At 37.3% G+C, this 17,036-nt stretch overlaps 1 protein-coding gene and 1 pseudogene across 2 annotated transcripts; one reads left to right on the top strand and one right to left on the bottom strand.

Moving 5' to 3' along the window:
* The first annotated feature begins 109 nt into the window (after positions 1–109).
* napba (N-ethylmaleimide-sensitive factor attachment protein, beta a) lies at positions 110–9,613 on the top strand. The gene is made up of 11 exons (XM_084097074.1): positions 110–353; positions 649–728; positions 996–1,112; positions 2,422–2,468; positions 2,610–2,687; positions 2,796–2,851; positions 3,018–3,102; positions 5,255–5,359; positions 6,543–6,611; positions 6,958–7,008; positions 8,414–9,613. The coding sequence occupies exons 1-11, from the start codon at positions 256–258 to the stop codon at positions 8,513–8,515; spliced, it is 888 nt and encodes a 295-aa protein (XP_083953200.1). The 5' UTR covers positions 110–255; the 3' UTR covers positions 8,516–9,613.
* Positions 9,614–11,270: 1,657 nt separating this feature from the next.
* LOC311071789 (cytolytic toxin-alpha-like) lies at positions 11,271–15,872 on the bottom strand (annotated as a pseudogene). Its single transcript, XR_014609534.1, has 4 exons — positions 15,771–15,872; positions 13,479–15,163; positions 11,679–11,773; positions 11,271–11,567 (listed from the first exon to the last, which is right to left on the bottom strand). The product of XR_014609534.1 is annotated as a cytolytic toxin-alpha-like (transcript).
* Positions 15,873–17,036: the final 1,164 nt, after the last annotated feature.

Genomic DNA, 17,036 nt, shown 5'->3' with positions numbered 1-17,036 from the left:
CTTCAAGTATGATAACATGAGGGCGTGGCTACGTCTTCATGTATAAATAATAAGAGGGCGTGGTTACGTCTTTCAACCAGTGTCGCAGTTTCTCCCTCAAGAGCGCGCATCATCATCAGCATCACCCGACAGCAGGAGGAGGAGGAGGAGGCGAGCATCCTTCATGATTCTGCATTAAAGCCGCACTCTATATCAACAAACACCGGGCCTTTACCGATCCAACAGCAGCTCTGCGTGAACACCACACATTAAATCATGGATAATTCCGGGAAAGAGAAGGAAGCCATGCAGCTGATGGCAGAGGCGGATAAAAAAGTCAAATCATCGGGTTCATTTCTCGGAGGGATGTTCGGGTGAGACAGAAATTATGCTGGTCACGATCTGACATTCAATGACATCCAATTTCCTGTAGTATTTTCAAATAGCATATGTCTATAGAATGAAAATACCTTATTTTTGGTGCATTTTATACCCTAAGCACGTATAAAATGAGCTGTATCCTTCCACGCGCTTCTCAACATGTCCAATGTCAAATATTTTCTATGTTGCGACATACAACCTGCTTTGTATTTGACAGGCCTACATCATTTGCTGAACTATTCATTTTGAAATTGCCTTTAAATGAAAGAAATGTTGATGTTTTCACAGGGGAAATCATAAGGTTGAGGATGCATGTGAAATGTATGCCAGAGCTGCCAACATGTTCAAGATGGCCAAAAACTGGACTGGTATGCACAAGTCATTTCATAATTGATATGTAAAGTGGTAAATTATTTCACCAAATGCTTAAAATTTTGTAATGCTGTTGAAGTAGGTCTATTATTAGATATTCACTCCAAAGCATCATTTGACTGGCCATCTTTGTGCTCAAACCCAGTTCATGATTAGTGATTTTTCTGCAGTATACTGATGTGTATTTAAGCATTCACCCTTCTTCTGAAGAGTTCTGTCATTATTGTCAGTGATCTAAAGATGTATGTGTTTCGCTGCTGTAGCTGCAGGCAGTGCTTTCTGCCAAGCTGCAAGACTTCACATGCAGATGCAGAACAAACTGGACTCGGCCACCAGCTTTGTTGATGCTGGAAATGCTTATAAGAAGGCAGATCCTCAAGGTGAGAGAGCTTAAAATAACACTGGTTTTAAAGGGGACCTATTATGCAAAATTCACTTTTACATGGTGTTTGAACATAAATGTGTGTCGGCAGTGTGTTACACAACCACCATATAATGGTAAAAATCCACCCACTCCTCCTTTTTTAATCCCCATAAATCAGCAGTGTCTCAGAACAAGCCATTTGCAGATTCTAGCAAATGTATAGGCCCCGCCCATGACTGCTGACAGACTCCGCCCTATTAGCATAGACCCCGCCCTGAGTGAGCTGTACACAGTCCACCATGTTTATCTCCTCACGAAATTATTTACGACAGCGGTAATGGACAATTCCGCTTCCAACCTGTAGGGCGACCGAAGAGGAAAAGTTCCTTTAGCCCTGTTTACACGAGAACGCTCGCGGGTGAAAACGTAAAAATATTTTATCAGATGTGCCTTTCGTTTAGACGGCGACAGCGTTTTTGGGGCTTAAAAACGCAAAAAAGTGAAACCACCCTCCAGAGTGGAAATCTTAAAAACGCTCCACCGTCGCGTTTCCGTCTAAACGGTAAAAACGCAAAAGTCTGCTAGACAGTGAAGGCACCGATCAGTGCTTCACATTGCCACCTAGCTGCCTGGAGTGCATACTACATTGAATTTCTCACACTTTTGCATCACCATATGCACGTAGATTTCCCCCCCATAACGCTCACACGTCTAAACGCAGAATAAAAAGTGATCACTTTTGCGTTTTCTCTTCAGATCGTTTCCGTGTAAACGTAGCCTTAGTGTCGCTTTAATACTCACGGGACGCGCCGTCTGACATCCAGCTTTCTGTGCGCGTGCTTCGATGTGTGCGCTCAGAAAACCATTTATCAGAAGTTTAGACTGATATGGTTTTAAAACACATGCAGATGATAAACTTTCATGATGATGAAGAACTGCAATGTCATGTGAGCATGACCGCGATAGAGATGATAATCAAAACCAAACAGATTTTTATTTTTTAGAGTATCCGAGGCACGAGCTGTAATGGCTCCGCCCTCTTCTGGAAAGCTCATTTACATTTAAAGATACATGCATGAAAACAGCATGTTTTTCCTTCCACTCATAAATATTATATTACATCATCAAAACTTATATTACATCTAGTAAAAAGAGACATAATAGGTCCCCTTTAATAAACAATCTAATTTCCAAAAGTTGTAACACGCCTACACATGTCTGTTGCTTGATTTAATAATTGCTTGGATGAGATTATGCGTGAAGATGAATTTGTAAGAATTGCATTTGACTCATTTTGTTCTCTTCTGTTTGAATGAATCACACAGAGGCTATCAACTGTTTAAACGCAGCCATCGATATTTATACAGACATGGTAAGACACTGGGACTTGTGCGTATATTGATGCGTAAAGATTTATGCATTTTCTGTGGTTTGTTAACTTGATTGTGCCTGTTTACTGAGCATGTGGATGTTATATAATATTAAATCTCTAATTTGTATGTGTGATTGACAGGGAAGGTTCACGATTGCTGCAAAGCATCACATGACCATTGCAGAGATCTATGAATCCGAGTTAGTGGATATTGAAAAGGTGCTGTTTGCCTTTAAACATATATTAGATGCAGTCTTGTGTATTATTTCCCCCAAAATGCTTTTGAAGGTCAATGTAACAGGCCTGAATGTTGTGATGTTGTTTTAGACCATTGCACACTATGAGCAGGCCGCGGATTATTACAAAGGCGAAGAGTCAAACAGGTTTGTATTTTCATTGTTTGTCATTGTCGTTTTCCTCTGTGTAAATTCTATTAGAATGTCATTCAATATTTATAATTATCCTCCATTTCCTTTTATTGTGGGTTATAAAAGAGCTGTCCACTCTTTGTAAATGCTCATTTACATTGCTTGATGTTTTCTGGTTAAGCTCTGCTAATAAGTGTCTGCTGAAGGTGGGCTCGTACAGCGCTCAGCTCGAGCAGTATCCCAAAGCCATCGAGATCTATGAGCAGGTCAGTGGGACAGACTCAACCCTTCTGTTATTATAGCACTCATTTATTTATATTATTATACATAATAATACTCTATAGGCATGTTCTATATTATTTATTTTAGTTTTTACAAAAAATGTAAATGCAAAAATACTAAATGTATTGTTATTAGTAAATAAATAAATAATATTTCTAACAGAACAGTACTACATTGAGTAGCAAAAAGCACATAATAATGTAACATAATAGAAACTAAATATTTTCCAAATAATTTTTTACACATATGAATATGATATATATTTATTTTTTTACAAAACTTTAATTTTTTACAGTATGTCATTGTCATACATACGGTCTTTATTGAGTTGCGCGATTAATGGTTAAAAGATTGTGATCTCGATTCAGACACCCACTCTACCTTATTCCTAAATGATGTCTGCGGTAATGTGAGTAAATCACCTTTTGACGGTAACTTGACGCTTCAAATAAAGATTGTATCAATTACATTGATCCTCAAGTATGTGGCGACAAATGACTGTTGAAAAATGTGTTTGTCATTGAATCTTTCATTCAAGTGATTTGTTCAGAAACGCTGATTCATTCAGTAATGAAACATGAGTCATTGAATCATTCTTCCAAAAACATTGGCTGCATCCGAAATCGCATGCTTCCCTACTATATAGTAGGTGAAAAACAGAATGTGACAAAAGAAGTATGTCAGAATTCACAGTACTCATAAAAGAGAAGGCAAAAAGTATTCCTTCTCTACCTCCGGTAGATTCTGAAGTGTGAATACAGTGGACACTTTCCCATCCCATGAGGCCACGGGAGAGGATTTGTGAATGGCAGTGAAGCAATGTAACTGATGCTGGAAGGTCACATGATCATAACAACATGGCAAATGTAGTCAGATTATATTCATACTACATACAGATACTAAATAGAACATATAGTATAGTATTCATATAGTATTTTTTAGTGGTCGTGAAGTAATTATTTATTCAAAATAAGTACCTTCTCAAGAGAGAATGCGATTTTGGACTCAGCCGAAGATTCATCCAGTAATGAAACAAGTAAAGTCTTTATGAGTGAGTCAGTGAATCATTTATTCAACCCGGTTTTACTTTTTTTAATTTTGAATTAATAATATTCTATATTTTTATATTCATATTTTTAATATAATATTATTATAATTTTTTTTTTTCAAATTAATATTTTTAAATAGACTGCAGCAATTAACATTTAGTCAGAATATCTAGTAAAAAAATGTATGTGTTTATTTATCTGTTCAGAATTGTAGGAGAATTGTGATCTGTTTTAAACAAAAATATATAGCCTCCTCACTTCCTACCTTGTAATGCATCATCCGAAGGCAGCATTTGTAAGCTTTCGGACGCAGCCAATATCTCATAAACCTAGATTACAGGTTAGTAAGTCAATAAGTGCCAGGATTAACGAAAGAGGATTCAGTAGCGAGTGTGAAAACAGTATTTATTAAAGCAGGTAATCAGAATAGATGGCGTGGGTCAGATGAACAGAGCTGCCCGGGAACCCAATCCGTCGTAGACACGAACACCGGGAACTCCAAACAATCTGACAAACACATGGCGGATGGAGAACAATAAATGGCAGCCGCAGCGCTGAAGATCTGATCAGCGGCAATCAGCAGCCACACCCACACACACACACACACACACACACACACACACACACACACACACACACACACAGGGAGAAAGAGTCAGTGAATTCATGAACCGTGACAATAAGTAAATTCGTTTTTACAATATGTTGTGGAAATGAGAGTGAGAAAGAGAAGTAAAATCCCTTCAGTTCAGTTCAGGACAGACGATATGAAAGGTAGGGAAGTGGTTTACAGTAGTCACCAAAAGGTTAAAAGTTTAAATCACAGAAATAGCAATTCATGCATCATCAGTATTGGGAGCAAAATGTACTATAAGGAAGAAAGCATCTGCTAAAAAAGAATAATAATATGGAGCATGTAACATTACTGAAGGAGACTCATGTGTAATATAAGGATGGTTTATGGAAAGTAAGCATGCTGAACACCAGTGCACCTTCATGTTTGCATTGTAAATCTAATCATATCATTCTGCCCTCGGTAAATGAACACAGAGGGGATGAAAGTTAAAGCTGGTCTCTTCACATTCAGGTTGCAACCAGCACAATGGACAACCCTCTACTGAAATACAACGCTAAAGAGTACTTCTGGAAAGCTGCTCTGTGCCACTTCATCGTGGATGAATTAAACGCAAAGGTTAGTCATTTTTTAACTTGCAGTATAAAGTGTGTAGGCTATTTAGTTCTTTAATTCAATTACTGTAGTCTCTTATAGCAACAATCCTTCTTGCTACTCACATTTATATATCTCAAAAAAAATATTTTCAAAATCTTGTTTTTCATGCCCTAAGAGCAATAATAACACATAGGAAAAAAATCCTGACTGAGGTTATCATAATTCATGCATGAAAGGGTTAAAATAACAGTGTTAAGGCCTGTTCAGACCAAAGACGATAACTATAAAGATTGAGTTCGAAAAATCGTTCTAAGTATAAAAGAATAGCAGAGTTCACACCACAGCTATAACGACACAGAGAAACAATATCATTGGAATCACATTCAGAACAATGAATGATAAAAACAATGACAGCCAATCAGAATCCATTCTGCTTTAAGAGCATGCATTTAAAGCGGCAGACGACAAAACTGAAACGTGTGCTTATAATAAACAAAAGTGTGGATGCTAATATAGTTATTGTTATAGTTATCTTTCTTGGTGTGAACAAGCCTTTAATGTTGTAAAATTAATAATTTATGAAAAAATTTCAGTTGTAAAGCAGCTCTACAGAAGACACTAGTGTCATTCAGCTCAATTTAATTCAGTTTAATAACTGTCAATGTTGCAGAGTTCATCATTTATGAAACAAGTTCAATTCAGCAATTGTGTTATTATTTAGTCAGTAGTAATGGGGATTGTTCACCCATTAATGAAAATTCTGTCATCATTTACTCACCATGTTTCAAACATTTATAAATTTCTCTTTTCTGTTGAACACAAAAGAAGATATTTTGAAGAATATGGGTAACTAAACAATTTATGGGCCCCATTGACTTCCAAAGTATTTCGTTTTTCTTTTGGAAGTCAATGGGGCGCATCAACTGTTTGGTTATCCATATTCTTTAAAAGCTCTTCTTTTTGTGTTCAGCAGAAGAAAGAAATTCATAAAGATTTGGGATTACTCGAGGGTGAGTAAATGGGTCAACTATCCCTTTAAGCTGGTTGATAATGCAGTTGTCTTACACTGACACCTAGTGGCATTCATGCAGCAAACATTTTCAGTCACCAATGACCTTGTATATTAAATATGCTGTTCCCAGTCAGCTGTTATTAATTCATTTCTAGCTCATCTGATGCAAATGTTCTGTTTGTTTTCTTTCAGCTTGCAATTGAAAAGTATGAAGGGATGTTTCCTGCATTCTCTGATTCAAGAGAATGTAAGCTGTTGAAAGTAAGTACAATTGTTTCATTTATTTAGCAGTATTGCGCTGCAGTGATGATGCATTTTTGTAGGCCATCCCAGAAGTTAGCATCCCCTCGACGAAAACCCAACAGGATTTTTTTCTTTGTCTTTTGGATTATTTTGCTCTATGAGCAAAAGTTTATTATTCTTACATGTTTTGTTTATCATGATGATCACAAATGAACACAACTTTTATGAATTTTGAAGCCTAAATACAATCGGCAGAAGTAAAAGGCGTGTGGGCTATAAGTGAACAATCAGTGTAAGGCAATCGATCAGTATGTATATGTATATTTTGCAGTATTTGCACTGATGGTTTTGTCTTCTTGTACAGAAACTATTGGAGGCTCATGAGGAGCAGAACAGCGAGGCGTTCACTGAAGCCGTAAGTTTATAACCTCTGAAATGTGCAGTGGCTTTGGATGATCATACTGTGCACTTTCGAATATAAAGGTTCTTTATTGGCATTGATGGTTCCATGAAGAACCTTTAACCTCTGGAATCTTTCCATTGCACAAAAGATTCTTTATAGGTTTTTCAGATTATTCAAATATTCTCCACAGAAAGTGTTTTAAAAAATGGTTCTTTTAATAACTGATCACTGAAAGGTTATTTGGGGAACCAAAATGGTTCTTCTATGGCATCACTGCGAAAACACACTTTTGGAACCTTTGTTTTTAAGAGTATATAATAGACACCGGGGCTAGTTGTCACTCGTGGACTCTGAGGTTTTAAGTCAAAAGTCCAGTTCAACAAATGCTTGTTTTGTTTAGTACTTTTATTTCAACTCTCTTTAAAAAAAATTGATGATACTGATATTTTGTTACATTGTTACTGATATTTTAGTTACACTAGGCGCGTTTCCATTACAGATTTGCGCAAAACTTTTGCGATTTTTTCTAAATTTTGACAAAAAACTTTCGAAATGATGGCGTTTCCATAAACCGATGTTATGTGACTAAAACTTTATTTTTTCCTCCTGCGATAAGTAAAATCATTCCAAAAACTAAGCTAATCCCAGCCACTGCACTAGCCATTATTATTAATCGAAGGAGATGTATGTGTGTTTTCCAAGCATTAATGGCCAGGAAACGACCCTTATTATACTTGAGAGCGGCACATATGAGGAGTTTCTGGGTGTTTCTCCCTCAGATCTGCTTTGAGGTCTTGATTGAGGCATTTATTTGAGGTTTAGAATCCATTATTCCTGTAATTATTTTGTCTTTTATGAATTTAATAAAGAACTCTGTCTCGTATTCTGTCCAAACACACCACGTCATCTAAGTCAGGTGACCTGTAAATGCGCAAAAACTGTTTCCATTGCAGTTTGGCGAAATTTTTTTTTTTTCCGAATTGCCTGAAAAACCTCCTCATGCGAGCGTAAAAACATTTTTGTGATAAATGCGAGTTTTTGCAAAATTGACGTGTTTCCATTGGGCGTATTTTCAATTCGCAATTTCAATTTGTGCAATTTGAAGGGTAATGGAAATGCGGCTACTGTTGTTATTGTGTTCGTTATTTTGACTTGCATAATAGATTTAATTTTGCTGAAAAGACTATTTTTGAAGGTTCATGTCTATACATAAATTGACTTTCTTAAGAAATAATTGAGAAAAAGGTGTGACAACTAGCCCCTACGTCATATATATTTATGCATTTGTCATCTGTTCATGGAACATAAATCACAGAATCACTGTACAAATGTGTAGAAAAATCATATCCAGCTCATATGTTTTTCTCAGGAGTTTTCACTCATTTTGATCTCTAAATCATGTGCTGACCTCCTCCAGGTGAAGGAGTTTGATTCGATCTCCCGTCTCGACCAGTGGCAGACCACCATGTTGCTGCGTATCAAGAAGACCATCCAGGGTGATGCCGGTGACCTGAAGTGATGTGTCCAGGACAAATACTGTGGCATTATATCTAGTTTAATTTCTTACCGTATTGTGTGTGTGTGTGTGTGACAATCTGGTTGAACATTTCTGTAGTGATACTAGCTCAAATATCAGCCGTTTCTTGGAAAATTCAGAGGGAACTTGCATTGCAATTGCCTTGCGTTTGAGAAAATAGATACAACACTAATATGGATAATTCTCTCATGGAAGGCATTTCTCTATCCCTTTACTTCGCCATGAGGAAATCTTTACTGTACACCCTTGTTTGTACTTGTGTGTGGCATGCGAGACCTGTAGAGCTGTTCTCTTTCTAATGTTCACCTCAGTGTTGTCACTGGCATTGTCATGCATGATAAATGTTTAAAGTGTGTTAATGTGCTGTAGAATATCAGGATTTTGTGAGTGCACTTTATTTCAGGCCTAATCAGCTGTCTACTCTGTTTAGATTGAAAACACATCGCCTTTGCTCAGTTAAACCATTTTTGTGCCACTGGTCTCAGAAATGCATCCTCACGTTGTCTTTGTCGATATGGCAGTGTCAGTTCTGTCGGAGTATTTGCTTTAGTGGTTGAATTAAGCGTTGTACATGTTTCATAATCAGTAGAATAGTGTCTCTTGCTCACTTATGGTGGTGAATTTCTCGGCTCAAGTGATTTTTCACAGTGTGATATTACAGAAAGCCTTGATTCTCTAATGCAGATCATGTTGAATATGTACATGCAAGTTCTGATTGCTGATTTCTTAAGTATTATTTGTAATTTTCACGTTTATTGGTTGTCGTTTCACATGGATACGGGGCATTTGTTGTTTTGGGCATTCAGACCTTATGGATTATTTTATTTTGAGTGCTACTTTTTGTGCTTTGAAATTCTTTACAATATTGTTGATAATTTAATGAAGAATAAAGAGCTTTACTCTTTGTGTCAGTAATTAAATTGTTGATTGAATGCTCTATCTAATATGTTGTATGACTGAAAGGGGATTAAAAAATGTATGTTAAAATGTGCTTTAAAATAGGCAAGTCTTATTAAGACGTTTTAATAAATGTTCTAACTATTTATTCAAAGAGAAATGAATAAATTATCATCCACACCATGTCTGGAGTTTATGGTCATATTTTATATACTCATGCATGAAAAACTGAACAGCAAAAATCTGCAGTAAGATGTAATTTTTCTGACAGGTGTATGTGATTTCAAATGCTGTAAGTATGTAAATATGTATAGAATATATTTAGACAAAATGATAATAGCTTAATAGGGTTTAAGTTGCTGGACTGTCCAAGCCCTTATTAGGACTCTGTGCAATTGAAGCCCTCACACTAATACAGCGTCTCCACACTGTACAAGAGCAACAGGAGGACATTATAGCAGAATACCTCTCAGTTTTCTCTGACTTAGGCAAATTAAAAGATGTGTTGCTGTAATATCTTCAGAATTACTGAGAAGTCTTGTTGCTGGTGCTTAATGTAACACTATCTAGTGTATTTGATAAATCACGTTTGACATTTGTGCTGGCTACTATATACAGGCCACCAGGGCACCATACAGACTTTATCAAAGAATTTGCAGGCTGCAGATAAAGTCCTAATTGTTGGTCATTTCAATATACATGTAGATAACAAAAAGGATGCATTGGGATTGGCATTAAGAGAATGCCATAATGCAGGGGAAACTGTAATTTGAACTGCAGCAGTGCTAAACTGCACTGCATCAAAATTAACAACACAAACAATCAATGTATGAATCAAACTCACTAAGACTGCCATCAGTTTCATTTTCATGTATCATTTTATTATATCCATGTATGTGGTTACAGTTAAATCATATACAACAGTGAAATCGCTCCAGAACTCTGCCCTGTCTTGCCTGCACTCGAGACGGTGACGTGAGCAATGACAATCTTCACTCCTATTGGCTGTCACTCGCGAAATTCACTGCTCAATTGCATAAAGTTAAACTTTTTTTAACTTAACGGATGTCCCATAACGAATGGGATCATATGTCGCTGGCGGTGGGAACAGGGCTTCAGTCATGGGAAAAAGCTTGTTGATGAACATTTTTGCACAACGAAATTAAAACTGTGAACTAAGCACTTTCTCCCTCACCATTCCAGATATCCCACCCTGCAAAAACAAATTTCCAGGTGGTATCATGCGACCTCCCTCCATCTGAACATAAAAATTAACATTTGTGAGCAACAACTTGCAGCTAAAATAAATTAAAAAAAATGCATGAAATGCACAATAATCTTCAAAAAAACAAACAAAAAAAAACAGCAAGAAAGGCTTGACAGACCAAATCAAGTTAAACTCTTTGTTGTAATTAAACAAGTACATTAAGATATTTTGATCTTCCACAAGGTACAGATGATACAGAACAAAAATATATAGATGGACATAAATGATAGAATAAGATGCAATAAACAAATCTCCCAGAATATCCTCAAATACAATCACTATTTAATGACTGACTCATAAAATTGATACTTTGAACTTGTCATTTATTCGTTTATTATGGTTCCATTTAAATAAATAAAAATTAATTGTCTGATTGACACTTGAAAATATTTAATACTACTGACTTATTCAAATTTGATACTTCAATCATAACCAATCATATCCAATAATACCATTGATGTATATGAGTAGATGATTGATGTTTAGATGTCATTATTTTAGATCTTCAGATATTTGGATACTGTCAGCAACAGATGTATAGCTGGAGGCTAAATGAAGTAGAAACCCAGAGCATCAATTTGATTTCCGCTTCTCCCCATAATGCCGTAACACCTTCCAGACTTCACATCCACACTCAGGCTCACCCAGGTGATCACACTTAACAGATAATGACTCTTTTTTACCATTGATTTTGGCAACCATAAATTCCAGACCCCCACATCTGTTATGATCAGTATTTGGCCACAGTGTTGCAGCAACAATTTTATCATTTTCATCAAGGACAAGTTTTTGATCTTTAGATCCTGCTACAAGACCAACTTTCACCATTTGGCCAGAGATGAAAATCACCTGGATTGTGTTCAGTGTCCCCTGAAAAGCACAGATGTATTTAATGTGAATCAAGTAGCTAAATACAAACAATCTGATTCAAATAGTAGGAATCACAGAAGATAGATTAGAATAAAAACAATCTTCACACACCTCGTCGTAAGTTATGCTGATCTGCGAAATTTTGCTGTAAAAGGACTTAAAGGAGAATTCACCACCTCCGTTCCCACCCACAATCACATCTTGTGCTGAGAAAGGAATTAAGAGAGAGAGAGAAAAACATTTATGCTACATATTGCTACATTCACACAGCAGCAGAATATGGAGGTCAGTCCTGTTTTAAAGTGCTAAATACGATAAAATTCACAGACAATTCTGTTAAAGGGATAGTTCGGCCAAAAATGATATTAAACCCATGATTTACTCACCCTCAAGCCGTTCGAGATGCATATGTCAATCATTTTTCAGACGAACACATTTTCAGTTATTTTAGAAAATGTCTTCGATCTTTCAGTGGTTATAATGTCAAGTTATGGGGTCCACCTCCTTCAAGTCCCAAAAATGTGCATGCATCCTTCACAAAAGTAATCCATCCGGCTCCAGGGGGATAAACGAAGGCCTTCTGAGGGTAATCCGTGCGGTTTTGTCGTAAAAATATACATATTTAAAACTTTATAAATGAAAATAACGGTAACGGTCGACGCGCGTTCACGGGAGATGGATGCTGGTGTATGACGTAGGACGTAGCGTTTGATTTAGCTATACTTCGTTCTACGTCACGACGCTTCCTACGCTATGTCCTACGTCATACACCGGCATCCATCTCCCGTGAACGCACGTCGACCGCTACCGGAAGCCAGTTATTTTCATTTATAAAGTTTTAAATATGTATATTTTTACGACAAAACCGCACGGATTACCCTCAGAAGGCCTTCGTTTATCCCCCTGGAGCCGAATGGATTACTTTTGTGAAGGATGCATGCACATTTTTGGGACTTGAAGGAGGTGGACTCCATAACTTGACATTATAACCACTGAAAGATCGAAGACATTTTCTAAAATAACTGAAAATGTGTTTGTCTGAAAAATGATTGACATATGCATCTCGAACGGCTTGAGGGTGAGTAAATCATGGGTTTAATATCATTTTTGGCTGAACTATCCCTTTAATAATGAGAATGACAACGGAATTCAATAACTGAACTGACTCACAACTGCATTTTCGGTAAACCTGCATAGTTTGAAAAGAACCGCACTGGACAACTATAGTTGTCTCTCAAGTCAAACAACAGGTCAGCCACACTGCACACATGCATGTCTCTCTGTGTTGCATGTTTTCACAGAAATTGAGATTTAAGCTGTTTGTCATCCGAAAGTTTTAGATCCAGTCACTGTCTCCCACTGGACGCTCTCCCATAATTTTTGCTGAAAAATTAGGTACAAATGTAAAATGCATTTAAAGATACTACCCATTACCCGTTGATGTCATACAGGAGGAGTAAAGAAGTTATTACAGCGAAATACAGGAAATACCAGGAAAGCCAGGTAACATTCACAATAAGCAAACATTCACTCTTTATCTTATGTCTAATATGATGAAAACTGCAACATTAAAGTCTCTATGTCTTTGCTTATCACATTCACAGTTAGGTTTACATTAGGAATTGTGTGACGAATAACCTAAATTACATTCAAATCAGTTAAATTTGCCAAAGCTGAGCATCCCTGGATATTACTGTAAGTTGTTTAACATTTTTTATCATGAAACAGTTGACCAATCCCTGTATTCATTCATACAGTGGCAGCTGGAATACTGTATATAAGCCGCTGTGTGAATGGGACAGTTTGAGAGTCACTCTTGTTATTAAATACAGTTGTCAAACTCAAAGATTGACTGTGTGAATGTAGCCAGTGAAAAAAAGATTATAAAAAAAATGTGCAGATGACACTTACCTGAAGATGGTACGGGGCCTACAGTCTCACTGGCTTCACTCACTCCCACTTTACCCACTATCCTGTAGCGGATCAAGTACTGCTTTCCAGATTTCAATCCAGTCAGATTAAAGTCTTCATCAGATGTTGAAAAGCCACTCCTCAGCTTTTACCTCCTTGTACTCTACTCTGTATTGCTCTGTTACTCCACTTGGAGACTTCTGCAGTTTCAGGGACACAGTTTGTTCCTGGACATTCTTCACTATCGGTGGGGGCGGCTTGGACACGGGCTGGAACTGGTGGTCTGTCAGATTCCCTTTTTCATACAAATAGATAGAGGAGCCTGGATTGGAGGGTTCAGAGACAGCAGAAATAATGAAGTGGATTCCCTTTTCATCTTTGTTGGCTTCTGAAAAGCCTCTGAAGCTAGACAAGTTCTCTCTCATCTTTTTTATTACACCAGGATCATTGAACCATTTTCTGTCAGATGCCTCATGAAGCACATTTTTGTTTCCATCCAACTCTTTAAACTCATCAGATTTCAGGAACTCATTCAGGGTTGAAAGATACGGGTCTTCATACTTCAGAGATGTGAAGGTCAAGCACACCACAACATCAATATCAGGATGAAGGAGGATGGTGTTCAGACCATCAGAGTCTTCAATCCTGATCTGCTCCAGCGTCTTGGTATGAGATCTCAATAGGTTACATTCAGACTTTGCATCATTTAACCACTGGTCGAGCTTGTGAGCATTAAAAGGGGAGCTGTAGTGGATCTTCAGGATGTCTGCCAGTGACTGTTCCTCCTTCCCACCTCCTCGAATAGCAGGCAAGACCCTGGCCACTGCTTTCTGGAGCACTGTCCGGTAAATGCTAAATGAGTTCTGAAATGAGTGCAGCCTCTCTTCAATGTCACTGAAAACATTTGGACAGGTCATTGTATGTCCTCTCTAACTCTCCCAGCTCCTCCATTATACGTTCAGTGTTGGAAACCAGACTTGTGCTGATTTCTCTCACTAAATGAGCGGCTTTTTTGTCCAATAAATTAAGAGGATAAAGCCAGACATTTATTGGAACTCCATTCTGTGGATTCTCCTTCAGCAAAGTTGGGAGCTTCTTGTACAAATCCAGGGCCTCCATGTAAGTGGTGGGGTTCTGCTCAAGATGAAAGTCACCATGAAAAGTGCAGGTGATGTTCTCAGCAGTTTTCTTTTCAACATCTGTCAATTGTACAGATCCTTTTCCCTCAATAGAAAATTCAGGAATCTTCTTGACCATGACATTCAGTTTTCCCTCAATCTCCTGCTTGCTTTCATCTTCTGAAGACACATGATCAAACACCATGTAGGCCTGAGCTCCGTACAGAACAGCCGTGACCACATGAGTTGCAGTTTTCTGGTCAAACACCTGAGGGTAGGTGATCTGGCCAAGCTGAGTCATTGTGAGCTGATCGAATCTGGAGGTATCACTATAATGCATTGTAACTCGGGACTGTTTGTGTGAGGATTTGGTGTCACGCAGGTATTTGGCAGATCCCCCTACCTCAATCAGCCCCCCCAGGAAGCTGAGCTTCAGGGAAGCACTTATATCCATGAGATCGGACTTACTAGAGAGAGAGTCAGAGCTACTGAATTTCAAATCTGTCATGAGCTGAGGACGACTGTCCAAATCTTCAGTCAATGATTTCTTATCCCACAGAGTAACACCTGAAATGAGAAGTGGCTTTAACAGTTGTGTACGAAAGTGATATAGTGCTGAAGTAAATGTGCAGGTCTTATATCTATAATACAGATTTAAACTGATTTAATAGTTGTGTTGGGTACAGTGCTGGTACGTGTGTGTTTGTGAGGCCATAGGCGAGATCATGAAAAAGTCTGCATATTCAAAGTCAAAATATTTCTTATTCTTTCTAACAGAGCCTGATTGATTTAGTTTACCCCTAAATGTTAATTGATGCATTAACTATCAAACATGTACTAACATGTAGTTAAGGCTGCTGTTATACATGCATGCATGAATCCCAATTATCAGTCAATAATACTGCCTATGCCATTATTAGACAGTGTATAGGTGAGGAAGTAAAAAACAGGGGGGGGGGGGGGGGGAGAGAGAGAGAGAGAGAGAGGGAGAGGGAGAGGGAGAGGAACAGGATCGGTAAAGGACTTGAACTCAGTTCGCAGAAGTGTCGGAGCATTGTCCACAAGGCTATTGCTCCCACATCATGCACCTCTAATCCTGCCACTCAAGTACTGTAATTTGGCAATTAGGCAAATTATTTTATTTATTTATTTTTTAAATAAAAGTATACAGCACCTGGAATGAAGGAGTCCTTGCGGCAGTCATACAGCATACCAGGAAACAGAGGTCTTCCTAGGGCTGCAACTTTGATTGGCTCTGATTCCATGGCTCTAATAAATAAAATAAATAATAATTAATTATAATTATTCAAAAATTCTAAATTTAAGCCAGGTAACAGGTAAGCAGGTACACATAAATTTTAATAATAACTTTTAATAATTTAATTTTATATATTTTTTTAAAGATAGGCTACCATTTACCTGTATTAATTTAATTAGTTTTCAAAATGATTTAAACAGTAACAGCATGCAGAATATAGTCTGTCTGATCGAATAACAGACACACAATGAGCTGCCATACTGTATACAGGAACTATTGAAAACTGTTTAATTCATCAATATTAAACTCAATATTCAAACCCTCCAGTGTCTGTGTCAGTTTATGAACAACACCAAATTCACTTCACTTTACTAAAGATATTGCTGAAATAATTAAACATAAATATTTCTCTATTCCAAATTGTCAAAAATAGTGCAAGATAAAAACTGCTTTTAAAAATAAAGTGAAAAATTTGAGATCCATTTTCCAAGTCAAACCTATTGGCCCTCTTAGGATGGTGATGATCAGATGTGGGACATTTATTGTCTCGAAAGTTTGAGAACCGCTGCTTTGGGTTTTCTTGTAAAATAAATATTATTGTAAAGATTCATAATATTTTTGTAAAGATTAATAAGAGCATTTCATTACTTACAATGGCAAAAAGTTTAATATTTAAGGTTTCAATTAAAGTCTCATCATACCCCAGCAAGCAATTTTGAATTTTAAAGGCGTCTAATAGCCGTCCAAACACAGTCCTGATGTCTAGGCTAAAACCAGGCAAAATCTGGGCTGTCAGTGAAAATTTAATAGACGTCTAACCATCGCCCAAGAATAGACTAGTCATCAATTAGATAACATGTCAAAGAAATGAAACCAAACACCTTATAATCACTGTTGACTTTGCTTACATGATGGAATATCATACATCTCGCAAGTTATTTTGGCAAAAACGACATGTAACCAAATTCAATGTTATTTTGGCTAGAAGTGGGTTACTCATAGCCGGACTATATCGGGTCTATAGATAGCCTAGACTGGGAAATGAGGGCTATTGCTTGCTGGGACGGGACTCGATTTGCATCAAAATAAAAAGATCAGCCCAATTATCGTCAAAGCTTCTTATCAATATGATATTGGTAAATTTATGGACCGTCTCTAAAGTAACAAACGACATTTGTATAG

The sequence above is a fragment of the Abramis brama genome (assembly GCF_963993115.1).
Source record: "Abramis brama genome assembly, chromosome: 21".
In the NCBI taxonomy this organism is placed as follows: domain Eukaryota; kingdom Metazoa; phylum Chordata; class Actinopteri; order Cypriniformes; family Leuciscidae; genus Abramis; species Abramis brama.
Note: the sequence above shows the minus strand (reverse complement) of the source record. Positions and strands in the feature narration are given on the sequence as shown.

Bases quoted from the DNA above. Each gene is read 5' to 3' on its own strand.
- napba (XM_084097074.1), top strand. From the start codon at position 256: ATGGATAATTCCGGGAAAGAGAAGGAAGCCATGCAGCTGATGGCAGAG. The intron at 3,103-5,254 runs GTCAGTGGGACA...CTTCACATTCAG, and splicing joins CCATCGAGATCTATGAGCAG to GTTGCAACCAGCACAATGGA. The intron at 5,360-6,542 runs GTTAGTCATTTT...GTTTTCTTTCAG, and splicing joins TGGATGAATTAAACGCAAAG to CTTGCAATTGAAAAGTATGA.